Below are 25231 nucleotides of genomic sequence, written 5' to 3' on the forward strand. Positions count from 1 at the left end.
ACACCATCAACTTTTTTCAAGAAATGGAACAAAAATCCTAAAATTTGTATGGAACCAGAAAAGACCCCGCATAGCCAGAGGAATGTTGAAAAAGAAAAGCAAAGCTGGTGGCATCACAATTCCAGACTTCAAGCTCTATTACAAAGCTGTCATCATCAAGACAGTATGGTACTGGCACAAAAACAGACACATAGATCAATGGAACAGAAGAGAGAGCCCAGAAATGGACCCTCAACTCTATGGTCAACTCATCTTTAACAAAGCAGGAAAGAATGTCCAATGGGAAAAAGACAGTCTCTTCAACAAATGGTGTTGGGAAAATTGGATAGCCACATGCAGAAGAATGAAACTGGACCATTTCCTTACACCACACACAAAAATAGACTCCAAATGGTTGAAAGACCTCAATGTGAGACTGGAGTCCATCAAAATCCTAAAGGAGAACACAGGCAGCAACCTCCTCAACCTCTTCGAAACATCGCCAAAGGCAAGGGAAGCAAGGGCTTATGAACTATTGGGACTTCATCAAGATAAGAAGCTTTTACACCGCAAAAGAAACAGTCAACTAAACCAAAAGACAACTGACAGAATGGGAGAAGATATTTGCAAATGACAGATCAGATAAAGGGCTAGTATCCAAAATCTATAAAGAACTTATGAAACTCAATACCCAAAGAACAAATGATCCAATCAAGAAATGCGCAGAAGACATGAACAGACATTTTTCCAAAGAAGACATCCAAATGGCCAACAGACACATGAAAAAGTGCTCAACATCGCTCGGCATCAGGGAAATCCAAACGAAAACCTCAATGACATACCATCTCACACCAGTCAGAATGGTTAAAATTAACAAGTCAGGAAACGAAAGATATTGGTGGGGATGCGGAGAAAGGGGAACCCCTTATACTGTTGGTAGGAATGCAAGCTGGTGCAGCCACTCTGGAAAACAGTAAGAAGGTTCCTCAAAAGGTTGAAAATAGAGCTACCCTACAACCCAGCAATTGCACTACTGGGTATTTAACCCAAAGATACAAATGTAGGGATCCGAAGAGGTACACGCACCCCAATGTTATACCAGCAATGTTCACAATAACCAAACTATGGAAAGAACCAAGATGTCCATCGACAGATGACTAGATAAAGAAGATGTGGTATATATATATACAATGGAATATTATGCAGCCTTCAAACAGAATGAAATCTTGCCATTTGCAATGACGTGGATGGAACTGGAGGGTATTATGCTGAGCGAAATAAGTCAATCAGAGAAAGACATGTATCATATGATCTTCCTGATATGAGGAATTCTTAATCTCAGCAAACAAACTCAGGGTTGCTGGAGTGGTGGGGGGTGGGAGGGATGGGTGGCTGGGTGATAGACATTGGGGAGAGTATATGCTATGGTGAGCGCTGTGAATTGTGTAAGACTGTTGAATCACAGACCGGTACCTCTGAAACAAATAATACATTATATGTTAAAAAAAAAGAAGAAGAAAATAGCAGGAAGGGGAAAATGAAGGGGGGGAACTCGGAGGGGGAGACAAACCATGAGAGACTGTGGACTCTGAGAAACAAACTGAGGGTTCTAGAGGGGAGGGCGGGTGGGGGGATGGGTTAGCCTGGTGATGGGTATTAAAGAGGGCATGTGCTGCATGGAGCACTGGGTGTTATATGCAAACAATGAATCATGGAACACTACATCAAAAACTAATGATGTAATATATGGTGATTAACATAACATAATAAAAAATTAGCATAGAAAAAAAGAATTAAATCACAACAGTAGTGATGTTACCAAGATATCGTCATAGGTCATGTAGGTCAGACTAAAGCACTCCCTGCACTACAGAAAACAAAACAGACCACATTAGAAAGGTAAAAGGAGGAGCTACACACTGACCGCTTTGCCCTTCCCCAAGGCTGGTGTAGTGCCATACTAGGAGATCTTCCCAGAGTCTACAGTACCTCAAGTGGGAAATGAGAGCCCAGGGTGGACATCCAGCTCCCCCAGCATTTAAGGTGACTTCTTAGAGGAGTCCCCAGTCTGATCTTCCCTCACAAGGAGCACAGAGGATGCTACATGGTTTGACCATGGGAAATCTGTGACAGAGAGGGGTGGAGGGACTTGCAACCCTCTTGGCAGACCAAGTTCTCACCCACAGCACCCAAAAGTAGTCCCAACCGGAAGTTTTGCCCATCTGTAGAGCTAAGTCAGTGATGCAGTCTGACCAGGGAACCCAATGAACAGCCGGTCTTCCTGATTCAGGTCATCAAAGATCCTTACCATTGAAGCCTGGTCTGTGCCCCAAACCCACTCAGGCAGGGAGCTGAGTCAAAACCCTCCCAATGCTGAGTGCAGCTTCTAGCCCCACCTGACCAGAGTTCAGGTCATAACACCTAGAAGCTGCATAACCCAGTAATATTCAAGTGGAGAGTATGGTAGGCATGGCTATTGTCCACAGAGCAAAACCAGTGGCACCTTTCGGCCAGGGAACTCGGGGTGCATGTCAGCTTAAGGCCACAGAGAGCCTTCCTGGGCTTAAAGTAAGTTCTGCCCAGACAGGGAAGCTGATTCATACCCTATCCATGGCTGCATGCAGCTCCTGGCCCTGCCCAACCAGACAGCTTAACTGCAAATATCTAAGAAATATCTAGAAATGGCTCTCCTGCTCTGCCCAAGAATGGGATTTAATTCTCAGCCCTACTGACCGCTGAGTGTAGCTCCTGGCCCTAACTGAACAGAAAACCTAGCTGGTACCTCTGAAAGCTGTGTAGCCCAGCATCTCTTGAACAGAGAGAATGGCAGGCAGAGGTGATCATCCACAGAGCAAAGTCAATGGCACCATTTGACCATGGAACTTAGGGTACAAGTCAGCTTAAGCAAGACTACAAATCCAGCTGATTCTCATTCTCCACTTTTGCAGGGAAACTAACTTGTAGTCCTGCCCATTGCTAAATACAGACTTCAGCCAGCCTAGACCAGGGAATCTAACCAGTGTACATGGGAAACTGCATAGCCCACTTAGAGTGACACTTGAACAGAGAGCACAGCCCATGGCTTTCTCCATCTTCAGAGCAAAACCACTGCCCTATTTAGCCAAGAATTCAGTGTATGGTATTGCCTGTTTTGGGTCCCCAAACAATGGGCCATACAGGACTTGGGGTACATTCTGCTACCGAGCCATGGCAGGGAATCTAAATCATAGCCCATCTCCTGCTGAGTAAAGTACCTGTCCTACCCATCTAGGAAGCCTGATGAATGAACCCAGGCAAGTGCAGAGCATCTCCCACACCCTCGCTTGGGCAGGGAACCAAGCCAGCAGGCCTATCCAACTGTTACCAGCTAGCAGCAATTCCATCCCCAAACCCAGAGCTCAGGCAGTAGCCTCACCCAAAAATAGACCCTGAGAGCAAGCTTCACCAGCCCCAGAGCATTACCAGTGGACATGTCTAGGAACCCAAACTGAGCTGACAGATAATGAACTGTCTCTGCCGAGACCACTTACTCAAATGCACATATACCAACAGAGGCTCCCAGATGGCAACCTAGGAGGACCCTTAACTCATCTTTTCCAAAGACAAACCCAATCTCTGCCTACCTATAAGGCAATTCTTCCTGGAAAAGAACTAAGGGCACACTGAACAGCGTCTGGACAACATAAGATAGAGGAACAACATAGAGAAGGGCAGGAGAGATGGAGACATAAAAATGACAGAAACACCACCCCAATGCTGTAGGCTACAGTGTGGGAAGATAGCACTGAGGGACTGTGAGCAGATTCATTTTTAAAAGCCAGAATTTACTGTTTCCTTTGCTGTGCAGAAGCTTTTTATCTTAATGAAGTCCCAAAAGTTCATTTTTGCTTTTGTTTCACTACCTTTTGGAGATGTATCTTGAAAGAAGTTGCTGTGGCCGATGTCAAAGAGGTTACTGCCTATGTTCTCCTCTAGGATTTTGATGGATTCCTGTCTCACATTGAGGTCTTTCATTCATTTTGAGTTTATCTTTGTGTAGGGTGTTAGAGAATGGTAGAGTCTCATTCTCCTACATGTGGCTGTCCAATTTTCCCAGCACCATTTATTGAAGAGACTGTCTTTTTTTCCATTGCATATTTTTTCCTGCTTTGTCGAAGATTATTTGATCATAGAGGTGAGGGTCCATATCTGGGTTCTCTATTCTGTTCCATTGGTCTATATGTCTGTTTTTGTGCCAGTACCATGCTGTCTTGGTGATCACACCTTTGTAATATAGCTTGAAATCGGGCAACATGATGCCTCCAGCTTTGTTTTTCTCTTTCAACATTTCCTTGGCAATTTGGGGTCTTTTCTGCTTCCATACAAATTTTAGGAGGCAATCCACAGAATGGGAGAAGATATTTGAAAATGACCCTACAGATAAAGGGGCTGGTATCCAAGAGCTATAAAGAACTTCTCAAACTCAACACCCAAAAAACAAATAATCAAGTCAAAAAATGGGCAGAAGACATGAACAGACACTTCTCTGAAGAAGACAAACAAATGGCTAACAGTCACATGAAAAAATGTTCATCATTATTAGCCATCAGGGAAATTCAAATCAAAACCACATTGAGATACGACCTTACACCAGTTAGAATGGCAAAAATTGACAAGGCAAGAAACAACAAATGTTGGAGAGGTTGTGGAGAAAGGGGAACCTTCTTACACTGTTGGTGGGAATGCAAGTGGTACAGCCACTTTGGAAAACAGTGTGGAGGTGCCTCAGAAAATTAAAAATAGAGCTACCCTATGACCCAGCAATTGCACTACTGGGCATTTACCCCAAAGACACAGAGGTAGTGAAAAGAAGGGCCATATGCACACCAATGTTTATAGCAGCAATGTCCACAATAGCCAAACTGTGGAAAGAGCCCAGATGTCCTTCAACAGATGAATGGATAAAGAAGATATGGTCCATATATACAATGGAATATTACTCAGCCATCAGAAAGGATGAATACCCAACTTTTACATCAACATGGATGGGACTGGAGGAGATTATGCTAAGTGAAGTAAGTCAAGCAGAGAAAGTCAATTATCATATGGTTTCACTTATTTGTGAAACATATGGAATAGCATGGAAGACTAAGGAGAAGGAAGGGAAAAATGAAGGGGGGTTATCAGAGGGAGAGATGAACCATGAGAGACTATAGACTCTGAGAAACAAACTGAGGGTTTTAGAGGGGAGGGGGCTGGGGGAATGGGTTAGCCTGGTGATGGGTATTAAAGAGGGCACGTACTGAATGGAGCACTGGGTGTTATACGAAAACAATGAATCGTGGATCACTACATCAAAAACTAATGATGTATGGTGACTAACATAACATAATAAAATAAAATTTAAAAAATAAATTAAAAATAAATAAAATAAATAAATAAGTAAAAAATAAAAGCCAGAATTTAAAAGGGAAACTAGAATATAAAGGAACTAACCCTCCACCAAGTGGTGGGGAATCAGAGAGGCTGGCACCAGTGTTTACATTATCCTGTTAATTTGATAGCACAGATGGGAGCAAAATTCAGGCACCCTAGCCAGCCCACCACCTTAGCCAACCCTGGGCCCCTAGCCAACACCAGCCCTGGACACTCTGGAATACAGGGGGGGAAAGTGCCACAGTTTAAAGAGCAACTAGAATATAAAGGAACCAGCCCTAGAATTCTATCAAGTGGCCAGGGAGCTCTGGAACCTCTCTAGGGCCAGAGGGGTAGGAGAGTACCATTGCTTACATTCCTCCTCCACCATGATAGCACAGACGAAAGCAGGGTCAGGGCACCCTAGCCAGCCTAGTGCCTCAGTAAGCCCTGGGATCCTGGCCCACACCAGACCCAGTGGTCCCCCCAAAAAAGCCTCACAAGGTGGCCCCAATGTGGCACACACAGGGATATCCTTGGACAGTGTCGACAATAGCACCAGCCATCTCACCAAGGTGACATATGTGCAAAGTATCCTGAGGTACTCCAGGCCAAAACCCACTATACAGAGAGCCCCAGAACCCCCTGGCGAGTGCCCACTTCAGCTCCACCCATCCCACCAGGGCAGTATGAGATGTCCCAGGACTTCCAGCCCACACGCATTACAGATCCAGCAAGGCAACCAAAGCCATCAGGTACACACAGTCCATAAGGGATGTTCTTATAAAAGGTAATTTCTTCAAGTCTATGATAAGTAGCTGTTCTACTTAATTCATAGAAACAAATGCAAAAAGAAAAACAAAATGAGGCAACAGAGAAATATGCTCCAAACTAAAGAACAAGACAAAAACCTCAGAAAAAGAGCTGAACAAAACAGAGGTAAGCAACCTACCTGATAAAGAGATAAAAGTAATGGTCAAAAACATGCTCACTGGAGGGACGCCTGGGTGGCTCAGTCAAGTGTCTACCTTCGGCTCAGGCCACGATCCCAGGGTCCTGGGATCAAGTTCCGCATTGGGGTCCCTGCTCAGGGAGGAGTTAGTTTCTCCCTCTCCCTCTGCCCCTCTCCCCCACACCTGCTCATGCTCTCTCTCTCTAACAAATAAATAAAATCTTTAAAAAGAAAAACATGCTCACTGGACTGGAAAGAAGAGAGGATGAACTCATGGGAACTTCAACAAAGAGACAGAAAATCTTTTTTAAAAAAACAATCAGACTTGGGGGCGCCTGGGTGGCTCAGTCGTTAAGCATCTGCCTTTGGTTCAGGTCATGATCCCAGGGTCCTGGGATCGAGCCCCGCATCAGGCTCCCTGCTCCGTGGGAAGTCTGCTTCTTCCTTTCCCACTCCCCCTGCTCGTGTTCCCTCTCTCACTGTGTCTCTCTCTGTCAAATAAATTAATAAAATATTAAAAAATAAAAAATAAAAAACAATCAGACTTGAAGAATAGAATAAATGAAATGAAAATACACTAGAGAGAATCAACAACAGATTAGAGAAAGCAGAAGATGAATTAATGATTGGGAAGACAGGGTAAATAGAAAGTGCCCAAGCTGAACAGCAAAAAAGTTAAAAAAAAAATTTTTAAATGAGGATATGTTAAAGGATCTCTGGTACATCAAGCATGCTAATACTCTCATTATAGAGATCCCAAAAGTAAAAGAGAAATGAGCAGAAAACTTATTTGGAGAAATAATGGCTGCAAACTTCACTAACCTGGGGAAAGAAACAGACATCCAGGTCCAGGAAGCACAGACAGCCACAAAGAAAATAAACCGTAGGAAGCACACACCACAACACATAATAATTAAAATGGCAAAGATTAAGATAAAGAGAGAATCTTAAAAGTACCAAGAGAAAAACAACTAGTTATATATAAGAAAACCCTATAATAATGCTATTCAGCTGATTTTTCAGCAGAAACCTTGCAGGCCAAAAGGTAGTAGCATGACATACTCAAAATGCTGATAGGAGAAAACTACAAACAATAATACTCTCCCTGATGCTATCATTCAGAATTCAAGGAGACAAAGAGTTTCTCAAACAAAAGTTAAAAGAATTTATCACCACTAAACTGACTTTACAAGATATGTTAAAGGGACTTCTTTAAGTAAAAAAGACAAGACAATAATTAGAAGAAAATTATAAAAGGGAAAATTTCAAGAGTAAAAGAAACAAAACAAACAAGCAGGGGGAGGAAAGGGGGGCACAAATCAAGAAACAGACTCTCAACTGCAGAGAACAAACTGATGGTTACCAGAGGGAAGGTGAGTTGGGGGAATGGGTAAAATAGGTGATGGGATTAAGGAGCGCACTTGTGATGAGCACCAGGTGTTGCATGGAAGTGTAGAATCACTATAAATTGTATACTGAAACTAATATTACACGGTATGTTAACTAACTGGAATTCAAATAAAAACTTAAAAAAAAAGAATGAAATCATGCCATTTGCAACAACATGGATGGATGGATCTAGAAGTTATAATGCTGAGTGAAATAAATCAGTCAGAAAAAAAAAACATATGATTTCACTCAAACGTGGAATTTAAGAAACAAAACAAATGAAGGGGAAGAAAAGAAGCAAACCAAAAACCAGACTTCTAACTATAAAGAACAAACTGATGGTTACCAAAGGGGAGGTGGTGGGGGGGAAGGGGCCATGGGTGAAACCAGTGAAGGGGATTGAGTACACTTATCTTGATGAGCACTGAGTAATATATAGAATTATTGAATCACTATATTATACCCCTGAAATGAATATAACACTGTATGTTAACTATACTGGAAATAAAATTTTCAAAAAGACCTATATGAAAAGATAAAAATATTTTAGATTCCTATATTCCTTCCTCAATCCTTATGTTGAGTGGTAAAGTAGTTCTAAAATAGTCTCCCTAGCTTTCCAGAAAAATAAAGACAAATCTAGACCTGTGGCACTAGTAGACCTAGCCCATTTTGAACTGTAATCAAGTGTAATAAATGTTCCTCAATCATATCTGGCCCACACCTGTCTCGTGTCTCCACTGCCCCAAAAGCAAACAGAAAAGCTACAGGTGAGAGATGGACAGTCATAGCTGGAAGTTCCCTCTTGTCTTCCTGCTAGGGTGGGAGCAGGCAACGAGTTTCCTTGAGAAGGGGCCTCCTGCCTAAAAAGTCTTGCACCCAGAACACTGGACAAAGAATCTGGCCAAAAACAAAAGAAAATGATTTCTTGTAATTAAAGGAATGTAAAGAATAATTTTAAAAGTAATTTAACACCTAATAGATTTAGGATATAGCCCCTAGGATGCCAGAGAAAGGAAGTGACACTGAAAGAAAAGTCTGGTCTACAAATAAATTCTAAACTGGCCCACATTCAGCCCTATGAAGACATAAACTTTTCTTTATCTTGAACTCAATATATAATCCCCAATTCAAATAGAAAAATAATAATACTTTAAACAATAAAATAAACTGGAAACCAAACAAAAAACTCAAGAGTTACTCCAAAAAAATAGAAAAGGATTCTAAGAAAAGGAAGATGAGATTTAATTTTTTATGGGAGCGCCTGGGTGCCTCAGTTGGTTAAGCGACTGCCTTCGGCTCAGGTCATGATCCTGGAGTCCCAGGATCAAGTCCCGCATCAGGCTTCCTGCTCGGCAGGGAGTCTGCTTCTCCCTCTGACCCTCCTCCTTCTCATGCTCTCTGTCTCTCATTCTCTCTCTCTCTCAAATAAATAAATAAAATCTTAAAAAAAAAATGATTTTAATTTTTTATGGTAGTTGGTTTCACTCATAGAAGTTAAAGAAGTGAGAAAATAATTAAGCATCTCCATTAGACCCTGATGCCTAAAAGGTCCTCCTTTGACCATCAAAGCTTTACTAGCATAACAATATATTTCTTTACCCAAGAGTTAATATTATTTATACAGTCACAATATTATAAAATACTATTTATTATTTCAATTTTTAAGTTAACCTGTAGACAAAGTATAAAAGTTTTTATAGAATAAATTATAAATTTTATGAATCTTGACAATGGATATAAGAAGTGTTCAACTATTCTAATTTCTTATTTTTCATAGCAAGTAATCAATGGGCATTGCCTAAGGTAAGTCAATATAATATAAAAAGATATGAATAAAAATATAAATATTATTAAGATGATAAGATCATGTGATACTATGTATTATGTATATATTATATATGCATAACTATGAAGTACATGGCATATAATGTGTAATGATATATAATTATTATATATTTCAATAACATATGTAGTATATTGTTTGGTAACATTTCAATAATATATCTTTTATAATATTATATACCATATACATGTATGCTATATATTTCATACTATATATAAATATATATTATATATATATTAAAAGTAGTAAGAATATATTTTAATAATAATGTGAATGTTGTTAAAATAATAAAAATATAAGAATATATACATGACAAACAGAGAGAATGGACTAAATATATCATAGATAATATTAACCAACATTGCCTAAAGTTTATAAATCAAAACAGGGGGAAGAGCATATTTACTTTAAATAATAAATTTAGCTACAAGAAGAGTTTAAACAAGACATTCTAAAGTCTTCAATAGGACTCCTTGAAGAAGATAAGGAAGAATTACTATCAATTTTTGCTTTTTATACTTATAATTAAAATAATTTTGCCATGTAAATGCATAAATTTTGTAACAAAAATTATAAGAGTATCAGAAATAAAAATATGTGCTGCAAAATCCCATTTTTGCAAAAATATATAGAGAGGGAGCCACAGTAACAGATAAAGATACAATGTAGAAGATACATATTAATCAAAATGTTAATAGTGGTTATCACTTCCTGAGAGAGGAGATGCCATAAATTTACATAAATTTCCTTATATGTTCCTATTTAACTTTTAAAAGGGACAGAACATTAATTATTTTGTAATTTAAAAAGTTTTTAGTACTTAAATTTGTTTCTTAAAAAAATAAATGATGGGAAAATTGCTCAACCAATTACTTTACCTTTCAATGATGCATCTAATTGTATCAATAATTTATTTCTAATATATATAAAATATTTATAAATATTATAAATTTTTAAAACAGACATAGAAGTTTCTTTTAAATACTCTTTTAGAGGTTTGAAACATTTTAGCTACCCTACAACCCAGCAATTGCACTACTAGGTCTATACCCCAAAGATACAAATGTAGTGACCCGAAGGGGCACCTGCACCCCAATGTTTATAGCAGCAATGTCCACAATAGCCAAACTATGGAAAGAGCCCAGATGTCCATCAAGAGATGAATGGATAAAGAAGATATGGTATGTATGGTAAAGATATATGGTATGAATGGTAAAGAAGATATGATAAAGAAGATATACAATAGAATACAACCCAGCCATCAAAAAGAATGAAATCTTGCCATTTGCAATGATGTAGATGGAACTAGAGGGTATTATGCTAAGTGAAATAAGTCAATCAGAGAAAGACAATTATCATATGATCTCACTCATATGTGGAATTTAAGAAACAAAACACAGGATCATAGGGGAAGAGAGGGAAAAATTAAACAAGATGAAACCAGAGAGGGAGACAAACCATAAGAGACTCTTAATCATAGGAAACAAACTGAGGGTGCTGGATGGGAGTGGGGTGGGAGGATGGGGTAAGTGGGTGATGGACATTAAGGAGGGCATGTGATGTAATGAGCACTGGGTGTTATATAGGACCAATGAATCACTGACCTCTACCTCTGAAACTAATAATACACTATATGTTAACTGAATTTAAATAAAAAAATAAAATCAGGAAGATGACCAAAAAAAGGAGAAAAAAAAGAAATAGTTAACTAACTGGATAAGGCAATGAGAAAGAGAAAAGAGTATTCTAGGCAATAGGGACACCACAGGCAAAGACTGTGAAGGAAAAAAGAACTGATAAAGTACCAAGACCCCAGGAACAAAAAGAAAAAGTCAGGTTGCCTCGATCTTCTTTCTCTGTATGGTATGTCTCCAGACATATGTAATGTGAACTTGGCCAGTCTTATATCAACACAGGGAATATGAGAGGGCCTTGCATACTGACTGGCATTTGAGAAAAATATGCTTCCTTATCCCTATTTCCACTGTTTCTTCCCTAAAGTCTTCATTACCTTTTTTCCTAGATCATGATAAACATCTTCATAAGGATATGAGACTGCCCCTAGTTTTGCCCAGTCCCATCTGTCCAACATAGAGGTGCTACCTTGTTCCTCCCAAAGTATGCCTTAGATCAATCATATCACTCTGCTGTTACTCTTCCGTGGTTCCTGATTGCCCACAGAAGAAAAGACATTCTCTGATCTAAACCGTACTTATAAAACTGTATTTTCCTCTGCTCCTTTCCAAGTAATCAAATGACATTAAGTGAGCATGCTTTATAAACTATGAAGGCTTATTTCAGAGGTGCAGGTGGAATTTATACATATTAATGGCCTGTATAAACCAGGTGCCACTCCATGAGGCCCTGCATAGTTAATGGTAAGAAACTAGTGAGAGAATTATTTCTCATTCAAAACCAGAAAACTCAGAGATTTGGCAAAATATTCAGTTACATAGCTAACAAGCCAAAGAGCTGGAATTCACTGACATTAAGATACACACTACGATATCTCAAAGTGAAAGCTGTTTCTGCAAGTGTTGGCCTTGAGAGGAAGCCTAATGTGGGAAAGAGAGCACTGGACTTAGCAGCTGAGAGGGTTTGGGTCTCTTGTGTGAACTTGGGCAATGTACTTGTTTTCAAAGCTTCTTTGTGACATAGGGATAGAATATCTCACATGGTTGTAGTGAAGACTAAATGGTATGATGACACACAGTGTCACACATAACAATGTATTTAGTATTTGTATTTGTGTTATGCTTTTTTAAGAGCAGTCATTAACGTCCTAGTTATGAACTATAAAGTAATGAAAATAATTTTCAATAAATCTGCAATGTTATCACCCAACTTGCGAAGAGGATTTTATTGTTTTCAAATTTTATATACGTATGTCATCATCCTGTTTTATTATCAAATAAATGAATATGAAAAAAATCAGTCTTATGAAAAAATGGTTTATATTTTACTTTGGTTGGGTTTAAGGAAAGTTTCATTTAGCTGAAGGAATACATCTACATGAAGTTCAACTTCATTGGCTGTTCTCAATACATGTTAATAGTCCTATTTGGTGGACATACGCTGGAACTATCTCCTCAGAATGCAATGTGCTAATTCATACATGTAAAAATGAGGTGACCAGTAAGTATCAGGTAGGCCCTCACTAAATGCAAAGGAGAACTGAAGACTTGAATATGTCATGAGCTTTAATATATAAGATACATTTTGGACTAAAAAGAAAAGCCTGTTGTTACTTCTATGATTTTCTTTTGAACAATATAAAGGGTTTAGGTTTTCTCTTTAACGCTGTTTGTTCCTAAGTATTTCACTGTCCTCAGACAGGCCCCATGAAACCAACTGCAAATTGACCATTCCAAATCAATATACAGAAGTGTATTAAAATGTAATAAAAATAACCTGCTTTACACACACACAAAAATGAATAGGGTGGGAAAACTGCTCAACCAATTACTTTATCATTCAATGACACATCTAATTGTACCAATAATTTATATGTATATATAAAATATTTATAAATATTTAAATTTTTAAAATAGACAAAAGTTTCTTTTTTATACTCTTTTGGAAGCGTGAAACATTTGAAAGAATTTTTATCATACTTTTTGTTTAATCACTGTTTTAATTTTGAAGCTATTTTATTGGTAAGACTATTTCTCCAATTTTATGTCTACAAGTGAAAATCTATTTGGGTTATAAAACTTTTTTTACAGATAATTTTTCATGATGCACTATTCTATATATTAAGGAATGCATGTGTATTTATGATATTTTTATTCTACTTCCACTTCCAAAATAACTGCAACAGATGTCTGTTCTACAAAATACTCTTCCTTCTATATACTTCAAATTTTTAACAGTAGAAAGTGTAATCTCTAAATGCAAATATAAATGTAAACTGTATAAAATTTTTGTTATAACACTGAATGATTTTTAAATGTATAAATCTTGTTAAATAATAAGATTAAATAATTACATACCAAAGCAATTCCAGCAGAATAATGGGTAACACACATCTTTCCAGGAACTGTGGCTCCCACATAATCTGGATGATCGCTATAGCTAAATAAATAAGTATATATTTATAATTAATTTTGACAAACATTTCAAAGATGAGAATTCCTGCTAATAATTTGTCTATGGTCCATAAAATCCTAGACTAAAGCAAATTGAGGTACAATCTCTCCATACATCCTTATTGTTTCAAATTAGGAAGACATTCTTAATTAAATGAGATTAAGCATGCTATATATATTTTTTTTTATTTATTTATTTATAGAGAGAGGGAGACAGAGAGACAGAGCTCCAGCAGCGGGCGGAGCAGCAGGCCGAGAGAGAATCAGCCTCCCTGCTGAGCAAGGGACTCAATCCCAGAACCCTGGGATCATGACCTGAGCTAAAGGCAGATGCTTAACTGACTGAGCCACCCAGGCATCCCAAAGCATACTACATTTCTAAAATATATCCAATGGACCCAAGTTTTTTATGGCATTACTGTTATATTTAGTTAGGATTACTAAAGCCTTTGATCAAAAACATTTTAATCAAAAGCATTTTGTTGAGTGACAGTGAAAAACAGTTTTAATATATGGATTAAAAATTTTCATTCTGATGTAGAAAAGCTTACCAATTTCTCATAGAAATGACTTCATTTTTCTATAACTTAACTTTATTATTTCTTCATTGAGTAAGGGCCCATATAAATTGTCATATAATAATAGCACTATTCCCAGAGATTTTTCATAAAAATTATTCCATTTAATTCTCAAATCAAGCCAATGAAATAGATATTATTATCCCCATTGAACAAATCATACATCATCAGATGGAAAGTATAAGTAACTTTCTCAAGGTAACACAATAAGTGTTAGTGAAGGATATGAATTTAGGCAATCTGAATCCAGAGCCATACTCTCAACCATAAGCTATAGACACTCCAAACATGTTCTGCCATCTTTAGAGCCCCCATCAAAACAAACATTCCAAAATGTATATAAAGAAACTTGTTTCAATTATCAATTGAAGCATCTCCTCAGTTTCAACTACTTCACTTCACATTGCACTGTCTCCCTACTTCTGCCTTTATTCTGTCTCTCTGATACTTTTTATACCTAACCCTCCCAGCACTTGTTAACAAGTATTCACTATTAACATGAAACTTTGGCTTTCTTCCCCCAATGTTTTAAGTACAGTTTACATTTGTTCTTAATCCAAGATAGTGCTACCAATAGATTGTGAAAATGCAAGGATGTTTGCTCTCACCACTGGTATTCAGCATCATACTAGGGGTCCTAGCCTGTTAAATAAGGCAAAAATAAAATAAAATGAAATAAAAGGTATATGGATTGGAAAGGAAGGAATACAATTTTCTCTGTTTATGGATAATGTGACTGTCTACCTAGGAAATCGCATAGTATATAAAAAAGCTATTAGCACTAAGTATGTTCAGAAGGTTTGCATGTTTCAAAGTCGATGTACAAAAGTCAATCTGATTCTTATATACTAGCAATAAAATATTTGAAACTAAAGTAAATTGAAACATTTACAATAGCGTTAATATTATTTAAGGGTAGGGCGCCTGGGTGGCTCAGATGGTTAAGCGTCTGCCTTCGGCTCAGGTCATGGTCCCGGAGTCCTGGGATCGAGTCCTGCATCGGGCTCCCCGCTCTGCAGGAAGTCTGCTTCTCCCTCTGCCTCTCTCTCTCTCACGCTCATGAATAAATAAATAAAATCTTTAAAAAAATATATTATTTAAGGGTACAAACATGCAATGAGTAGTCAATAAGACCTAGAGATCTAATACAAGTATAGTAGATATAGATAACAATGCTGTATTACAACCTTTAAATCTGCTAAGAGCCTAGAACTTTATTATTCCAAGCACTAAAAATAATTACATAACATGATAGATGTGCTTATTACCACTACAATGGCAATCATAAATATATAAATGTATTTATTAACATGTTGTATACCTTAAATTTACAATGTTATGTAACATTCAAATACATTTGAATAAAAAATTTAAAGATAAATAAGTAAATTAAATTTTTTTCCATTTTGTGTTCAAAAAAAAGAAAAAATAGCACTAAAGACATGATATTATACTAGGATTTAAAGCTAACATAAATGTGAGAAAGATCTGCATCCTGATAGGACACTGATATATCTGTATACTGATAGAACTGTATACTACAGAACACTGATGAAAGAAATTTAAAAAGATCTAAGTAAATGGAAGAAAATACCAAGTTCGGGGGGGCGGAGCAAGATGGCGGAGGAGTAGGAGACCTGGATTTTGTCTCCTCTCAGGAATTCAGCTGGATAGGGATCAAACCATTCGGAACACCTACAAACTCAACAGGAGATTGAAGAAAAGAATAGCAACAACTCTCTGAACAGAAAAGCGACCACTTTCTGGGAGGTAGGACGTGCGGAGAAGTGAATCCCAGGCGATATTCGGGAGGATAGACGGCGGGGGAGGGGCCTCCGTTGGCCGCTTCTGGCAAGTGATAGAGCCGTGGAGCACAAAATCGGAACTTTTAAAAGTCTGCTCCGCGGAGGGACGTCACTCTGGTGGCTAAGCAGGGGGTGGAACCCTCCGGGACAGTGTGGTCTCAGGACCCTCGGGGTCACAGAAAGACCGGGGGTGCCTGAGTGTGGCAGAGCTCCCAGGTAACGGAGCAGGGAAGCCGGCTGCAGAGGCGGAGCCCAGGCGCGGGCTCTCAGCTCGGGGTGGCTATAAACCGTGATCCGCGGCACAGTCGGGCCCCTGCTCCTCCAGCAGGGACCCAACAAGCGGCAGATCCGGGGAGACTCACCTTCCTCCCCCAGGAGGAGCCGCGCGGGAGCGCACCGCAGGGATCTGCTGGGTTTGGAGACTCCAGACCGGGTCGGGTGCCAGAGATAGAGGTGCGCGGTCACAGGCCGGGTGAGCACGGAGTGCGGCCGGAGACCCGGGAGACGGGAGTGACTGCCAGCTTTTCTCTGGGGACTTGCTGAGGAGCGGGGCCCCGAGTTCTCGGCTCCTCCGGGGCAGAGACTGGGAGGCCGCCATTTTCACTCTCCGCCTCCAAAGCTGTACGGAAAGCTCACAGGGAACAAAAGCCCGGAGAGCAAACCCGAGCAGATGACTTAGCCGGGAGCGGGCAAGGGCGGGGCAATTCCGCCTCCGGCAGAGACATTTGGAAACCACGGCAACAGGCCGCTCCCCAGAAGATCAGCGAGAACAGCCGGCCAAGACCAAGTTTACCGATCAATGAGAAGGGCAGAACTCCAGCACTAGGGGACTACTGCACATAGAATTCACGGCTTTTTTACCATGATTCTTTAGTCTTTTAAAGTTAATTTTTTTTTTAACTGTCTTTTTGTCTTATTATTTCTTTTTGAATTTTTCTTTTTCCCTTTTTCAACCAACATCTTATCGATCCCTTTTTAAAAAAAAAAAAAACATTTTTATTTTTCATTTTTAGAGTCTTATTCTATCCCTTCATAGTAGTTACCCATATTTTTGGCTTATATATATAAGTTGTTCTCTCTTTAAAATTTTGAGATAGTTTCTTCTAACAGATTAAAATATACCCTAAATCTCTAGTATATGGTGCTTTCTATTCCCCTGCCTGATCACATCCTCTCCCTTTTTTTTTTCTCTTTTTAAATCCTCTTCTTTCTTTTTTCAAACAACTTCTTATCAATTCCTTTTATAACATTTTTTATAATTTCCATTTTTACAGTCATATTCCATCCCTTCATCATATCAACCCTTATTTTTGTACATATATAAGTTTTTCTTTCTTTAAAATTTTGGGAGGCACTTTCTTCTAAAAGACCAAAATACACCCCAAATCTAGTGTGTGGCACTGATCTATATACCATATAGATCATATTTGATCACATTCTAGTTTTCCTTTTGTTGTTGTTTTGTTTTGTTTGTTTTTGTTTTTATCTATCTTTTTTTTTTTTTCTTTTTCTTTTTTCTCTCTTTCCCTTTCTTATCCCACTGCTTCAGGTCTTTTCTGATTTGTTTAGAGTATATTTTCTGGGGACATGGTTATTCTGCTAGCATTTTCTTCTCTCATTAATCTATTCTCCTCTGCACAAAATGACAAGACGAAAAAAATCACCTCAACAAAAAGAACAAGAGGTAGTACCGACTGCCAGGGACCTACTCAATACGGACATTAGTACGATGTCAGATCTAGAGTTCAGAATCATCACTTTAAAGATACTAGCTGGGCTTGAAAAAAATATGGAAGTTATTAGAGAAACCCTTTCTGGAGAAGTAAAAGAGCTAAAATCCAACCAAGTAGAAATCAAAAAGGCTATTAATGAGGTGCAATCAAAAATGGGGGCGCTAACTGCTAGAATAAATAAGGCAGAAGAGAGAATCAGTAATATAGAAGACCAAATGATGGAAAATAAAGAAGCTGAGGAAAAGAGAGATAAACAACTACTGGATCACGAGGGCAGAATTCGAGAGATAAGCGATACCATAAGACGAAACAACATTAGAATAATTGAGATCCCAGAAGAAGAAGAAAAAGAGAGAGGGCCAGAAGGTATAATGGAGCAAATTATAGCAGAGAACTTCCCTAATTTGGGGAAAGAAACAGGCATGAAAATCCAGGAAGCACAGAGAACCCCTCTCAAAATCAATAAAAATAGGTCAACTCCCCGACATCTAATAGTAAAACTTACGAGTCTCATAGACAAAGAGAAAATCCTGAAAGCAGCTCGGGAGAAGAGATATGTAACCTACAATGGTAGAAACATTAGATTGGCAACAGACCTATCCACAGAGACCTGGCAGGCCAGAAAGGACTGGCAGGATATATTCAGAGCACTAAATGAGAAAAATATGCAGCCAAGAATACTCTATCCAGCTAGGCTGTCATTGAAAATTGAAGGAGAGATAAAAAGCTTCCAGGACAAACAAAAACTAAAGGAATTTGCAAACACAAAACCAGCCCTACAGGAAATCTTGAAAGGGGTCCTCTAAGCAAAGAGAGACCCTAAAAGCAACATAGACCAGAAAGGAACACAGACAATATATGGTAACAGTCACCTTACAGGCAATACAATGGCACTAAATTCCTATCTTTCAATAGTTACCCTGAATGTAAATGGGCTAAACGCCCCAATCAAAAGACACAGGCTAACAAACTGGATTAAAAAACAAGACCCATCGATATGCTGTCTGCAAGAGACTCATTTTAGAACCAAAGACAGATTGAAAGTGAGGGGGTGGAAAACCATTTACCATGCTAATGGACACCAAAAGAAAGCTGGAGTGGCAATCCTTATATCAGAAAAATTAGATTTTAAACCAAAGACTGTAATAAGAGATGAGGAAGGACACTATATCATACTTACAGGATCTATCCAACAAGAAGATCTAACAATTGTAAATATCTATGCCCCTAACATGGGAGCAGCCAATTATATAAGGCAATTAATAACAAAAGCAAAGAAACACATCGACAACAATACAATAATAGTGGGGGACTTTACCATCCCCCTCACTGAAATGGACAGATCATCTAAGCAAAAGATCAACAAGGAAATAAAGACTTTAAATGACACACTGGACCAAATGGACTTCACAGACATATTCAGAACATTCCACCCCAAAGCAACGGAATACACATTCTTCTCTAGTGCCCATGGAACATTCTCCAGAATAGATCACATCCTAGGTCATAAATCAGGTCTCAACCGATACCAAAAGATTGGGATCATTCCCTGCCTATTTTCAGACCACAATGCTTTGAAACTAGAACTCAATCACAAGAGGAAAGTTGGAAAGAACTCAAATACATGGAGGCTAAGGAGCATCCTACTGAAGAATGAATGGGTCAACCAGGAAATTAAAGAAGAATTAAAAAACTTCTGGAAACCAATGAAAATGAAAACACAACTGTTCAAAATCTTTGGGATGCAGCAAAGGCAGTCCTAAGAGGAAAGTATATAGCAATACAAGCCTTTCTCAAGAAACAAGAAAGGTCTCAAGTACACAACCTAACCCTACACCTAAAGGAGCTGGAGAAAGAACAGCAAATAAAGCCTAAACCCAGCAGGAGAAGAGAAATCATAAAGATCAGAGCAGAAATCAATGAAATAGAAACCAAAAGAACAGTAGAACAGATCAACAAAACTAGGAGCTGGTTCTTTGAAAGAATTAACAAGATTGATAAACCCCTGGCCAGACTTATCAAAAAGAGAAGAGAAATGACCCAAATCAACAAAATCATGAATGAAAGAGGAGAGATCACAACCAACACCAAAGAAATACAAACAATTATAAGAACATATTATGAGCAACTCTATGCCAGCAAATTAGATAACCTGGAAGAGATGGATGCATTCCTAGAGATGTATCAACTACCAAAACTGAACCAGGATGAAATAGAAAACCTGAACAGACCTATAACCACTAAGGAAATGGAAGCAGTCATCAAAAATCTCCCAAAAAACAAAAGCCCAGGGCCAGATGGCTTCCCAGGGGAATTCTACCAAACATTTCAAGAAGAATTAATACCTATTCTTCTGAAACTGTTCCAAAAAATAGAAACGGAAGGAAAACTTCCAAACTCATTTTATGAGGCCAGCATTACCTTGATCCCCAAACCAGACAAAGACCCCATCAAAAAGGAGAATTACAGACCAATATCCCTGATGAACATGGATGCAAAAATTCTCACAAAAATACTAGCCAATAGGATCCAACAGTATATTAAAAGGATTATTCACCATGACCAAGTGGGATTTATCCCTGGGCTGCAAGGTTGGTTCAACATCCGCAAATCAATCAATGTGATACAATACATTAACAAAAGAAAGAACAAGAATCATATGATCCTCTTAATAGATGCAGAAAAAGCTTTTGACAAAGTACAGCATCCTTTCTTGATCAAAACTCTTCAGAGTATAGGGATAGAGGGTACATACCTCAATATCATAAAAGCCATCTATAAAAAACCTACAGCAAATATTATTCTCAATGGGGAAAAACTGAGAGCTTTCCCCCTAAGGTCAGGAACGCGGCAGGGATGTCCACTATCACCACTGCTATTCAACATAGTATTGGAAGTCCTAGCCACAGCAATCAGACAACAAAAAGAAATCAAAGGCATCCAAATTGGCAAAGAAGAAGTCAAACTCTCACTCTTTGCAGATGATATGATACTTTATGTGGAAAACCCAAAAGATTCCACCCCAAAACTGCTAGAACTCATACAGGAATTCAGTCAAGTGGCAGGATATAAAATCAATGCACAGAAGTCAGTGGCTTTCCTATACACCAACAACAAGACAGAAGAAAGAGAAATTAAGGAGTCCATCCCATTTACAATTGCACCCAAAACCATAAGATACCTAGGATAAATCTAACCAAAGAGACAAAGGATCTATCCTCAGAAAACTATAAAATACTCATGAAAGAAATTGAGGAAGACACAAAGAAATGGAAAAACATTCCATGCTCATGGATGGGAAGAACAAATATTGTGAAGATGTCAATGCTACCTAGAGCAATCTACACATTCAATGCAATCCCCATCAAAATACCATCCACTTTTTTCAAAGAAATGGAACAAATAATCCTAAAATTTGTATGGAACCAGAAAAGACCCTGTATAGCCAGAGGAATATTGAAAAAGAAAAGCAAAGCCGGCGGCATCACAATTCCAGACTTCAAGCTCTATTACAAAGCTGTCATCATCAAGACGGCATGGTACTGGCACAAAAACAGACACATAGATCAATGGAACAGAATAGAGAGCCCAGAAATGGACCCTCAACTCTATGGTCAACTAATCTTCGACAAAGCAGGAAAGAATGTCCAATGGAACAAAGACAGTCTTTTCAACAAATGGTGTTGGGAAAATTGGATCGCCACATGCAGAAGAATGAAACTGGACCATTTCCTTACACCACACACAAAAATAGACTCCAAATGGTTGAAGGACCTCAATGTGAGACAGGAGTCCATCAAAATCCTAAAGGAGAACACAGGCAGCAACCTCTTCGACCTCAGCCGAAGCAACTTCTTCCTAGAAACATCGCCAAAGGCAAGGGAAGCAAGGGCAAAAATGAACTATTGGGACTTCATCAAGATAAAAAGCTTTTGCAAAGCAAAGGAAACAGTCAACAAAACCAAAAGACAACCGACAGAATGGGAGAAGATATTTGCAAATGACAGATCAGATAAAGGGCTAGTATCCAAAATCTATAAAGAACTCATCAAACTCAACACCCAAAGAACAAAGAATCCAATCAAGAAATGGGCAGAAGACATGAACAGACATTTTTCCAAAGAAGACATCCAAATGGCCAAAAGACACATGAAAAAGTGCTCAATATCACTCAGCATCAGGGAAATCCAAATCAAAACCTCAATGAGATACCACCTCACACCAGTCAGAATGGCTAAAATTAACAAGTCAGGAAATGACAGATGTTGGCGGGGATGCGGAGAAAGGGGAACCCTCCTACACTGTTGGTAGGAATGCAAGCTGGTGCAGCCACTCTGGCAAACTGTATGGAGATTCCTCAAAAAGTTGAAAATAGAGCTACCATATGATCCAGCAATTGCACTACTGGGTATTTACCCCAAAGATACAAAAGTAGGGATCCGAAGGGGTATGTGTACCCCGATGTTTATAGCAGCAATGTCCACAATAGCCAAACTGTGGAAAGAGCCAAGATGTCCATCGACAGATGACTGGATAAAGAAGATGTGGTAATATATACAATGGAATATTATGCAGCCATCAAAAGGAATGAGATCTTGCCATTTGCAACGACGTGGATGGAACTGGAGGGTATTATGTTGAGTGAAATAAGTCAAAAAGAGAAATACATGTATCATATGATCTCACTGATATGAGGAATTCTTAATCGCAGGAATCAAACTGAGGGTTGTTGGAGTGGGGGGTGGGGTGGGAGGGATGGGGTGACTGGGTGATAGACACTGGGGAGAGTATGTGCTCTGGTAAGCGCTGCGAATTGTGCAAGACTGTTGAATCTCAGATCTGTACCTCTGAAACAAATAATGCAATATATGTTAAGAAAAAAAAAAAAAGAAGAAGAAGAAGAAGCTAGCGGGAGGGGAAGAATGAAGCGGGGGAAATCGGAGGGGTAGACGAACCATGAGAGACGATGGACTCTGAAAAACAAACAGGGTTCTAGAGGGGAGGGGGGTGGGAGGATGGGTTAGCCTGGTGGTGGGTATTGAGGAGGGCACATTCTGCATGGAGCACTGAGTGTTGTGCACAAACAATGAATCATGGAACACTTCATCTAAAACTAATGATGTAATGTATGGGGATTAACATAAGAATAAAAAATAAATAAATAAATAAATAAATAAAAAGAAAAGAAAATACCAAGTTCGTTGACTGGAAGACTTAGTATTACTGAGCTGCCAGTTTTCCCCACACTACTGTATAGATTCAATGCAGTTCAAATCAACATTCCAGCAAGATATTTTATGGCAACTGAGAAGTTGAATCTAACACTTATGTAGAAAGGCAAAAACTTAGAATAACCAAAACAATTTTCAAAAAGAAGAAAATATTTGGAGAACTTATACTACTTGATTTAAATAGTTTTTATAAAACTATAGTAATCAAGGCAGTGTGTTATTCACAAAAGAATAGACCAAAAATAGACTCTTACATATAAAGTCAAATTATTTGTTACAAAAGTGCAAAAGCAATTAAATGGAGAAACTATAGTGTTTTCAAGAATTAATGCTGAGTAATTATTTATTCATATGCAAAAAATTGTCTCCTCCATACCTCATAGCATATAGAATAATTAACTCTAAATAAGAAAAACTTAAAACTATAAGGCTTCTAGAAAAAAATATAGCATAGAAATCTGTAAATTTGGGTGAGGCAAAGATATTTTTTGGTACAACATCAAAAACATGATTCATAAAATAAAAAATTGATAAGTTAATAATGAATTCATCAAAATCTGATTTTTAAAATATACTGTTAAGAAAATGAAAAGACAACCCACAGCCAGAAAATATTCTGAAATCATATATATTATAAAGGACATGTACCTGAATGCTTAAAGAACACTTAACAGGAAGAGCTGGTCCAAGATGGCAACATAGGAAGATCTTAATCTTACCTCCTCCATAGACATACCAAATCTATACCTATTTCTAGAGCATTTCCTCCTGAAAAAGAACTTAGGGCTAACTGAACAGCTTCTGTACAACAAAAGATAGAAAGGCAAAAGGGACTGGCAAGATGGAAGGAGACACAGGAATGAAGAGAACCCCTACATCCAACACTGCAAATGGCAGCGAGGAGGGATAGTACTGAGAGACCAGGAGCAGATTCATCTGCCCTGGGGCACAGAAAAAAACAAACCAACCAACCTATGGTTAAAAGAGCAACTAGTACATAAAAGAGCCAGCTCTAGAAATCTACCAAATGTCAGGGGAGTTGCTGGAACTCTCTGTGGGTAAAGGGGCTAGTGAGTGCAATGGTTTACACTCTGCCTACAACTTGATCGTGTAGATGGGAGCAGGGTCTGGGAGCCATAGCCAACCTGCAAGCACCAGGCCCCTAGTCCACACCACCCCTAGATGCCCTGAGACACAGGAAAAAAGCCAGGGTTTAAAAAACCAACTAGTATATAAAAGATCCAGCCCCAGAACTCAGCCAAACTGCAGGGGGGGGGGGTAGGAGGGAGCTGCTAGAACTCCCTCCAGGACAAGGGAGCTGGCAAGTGCAACAGTTTATTTTCCTCTTCCACTTTGATAATGTGAATGGGAGCAAGGTACAGATGTCCTGGCTGGTTTACCACCTCAGTGAGCCCTGTGCCCCTGATCCTACCAGCCCCAGCTGTTCCACTGGGATGCCCCTGGTCAGTGCTCACTGCAGCTCTAGCCATCATGCCAAGGTGACACACGTACAAAGCCACCTCAGAACAATCCAGGCCCATACCACTGCAGTTTCCGACAGCTTGCTAGGGCACCCCAATGCAGAACACTCCAGGACCTCCGATTGACACCAGCTTTGGCTCCTGTCACCCCAACAGGGTGCCCAAGAAACCTCTAGCCCATTCCCACCTTGGTTCCAGCTGCCCCACCAAGGCACCCCTGCTCTGAGCATCCCAGGATACCCCAGATTGCATCCACTTTAGCTTCTGCTGTCCTGCCAGGGCACCCTTTGCTTGGAGAGCCCCAGGACCACACCAACCCATGCCCACTTCAGCTTTACCTGTCCTGCAGGGTGCCTGTTGCTTGAGGAGCCCCAGGAGCACCCAGCCCATGCCATTTCAGCTACAGCTGTCCTGCCAGGGTGCCCTCTGCACAGAACATCCCAGGCTCTGGTCTGCACCCCATCTTGGCTCCAGCAGTCCAGCCTGGGCATCCTCTGAGCAGAGAGTCCCAGAACACCATGGCTTGCATCCACTTCAGCTTCAGCTATCCTGTCAGGACACCCTTTGTGTAGAAAGCCCAGGGACCACCCTAGACTGTGCCCACATCAATTTTAGCTGTCCTGCTAGGAGGCCCTCAGAATATAGAATATAGAGGCCCAGAATACCCTGGCCTGCACCCACTTCAAATTCAGCTATCGTGTCAAAGTGCCCACTGTGCAGAGAACCATGGAACCCATCAGTTTGCAATCACTTCA

The 25231-nt window shown here is 39.3% G+C and overlaps 1 protein-coding gene across 1 annotated transcript in view; it reads right to left on the reverse strand.

Annotated features, from left to right (window-relative positions):
- Positions 1-25231, reverse strand: part of LOC123840951 (disintegrin and metalloproteinase domain-containing protein 32-like) — a 193785-nt gene that overhangs the window by 104465 nt on the left and 64089 nt on the right. The window contains exon 10 of the mRNA XM_064585520.1: positions 13553-13634. Coding sequence (XP_064441590.1) covers positions 13553-13634 — 82 coding nt within the window. The remainder of the gene's footprint in view (positions 1-13552; positions 13635-25231) is intronic.

Source organism: Mirounga angustirostris, unplaced genomic scaffold (genome assembly GCF_029215605.1).
Source record: "Mirounga angustirostris isolate CCGP_5_RB_7025 unplaced genomic scaffold, mMirAng1.0.hap1 SCAF_2, whole genome shotgun sequence".
NCBI classification, from domain to species: Eukaryota; Metazoa; Chordata; class Mammalia; order Carnivora; family Phocidae; genus Mirounga; species Mirounga angustirostris.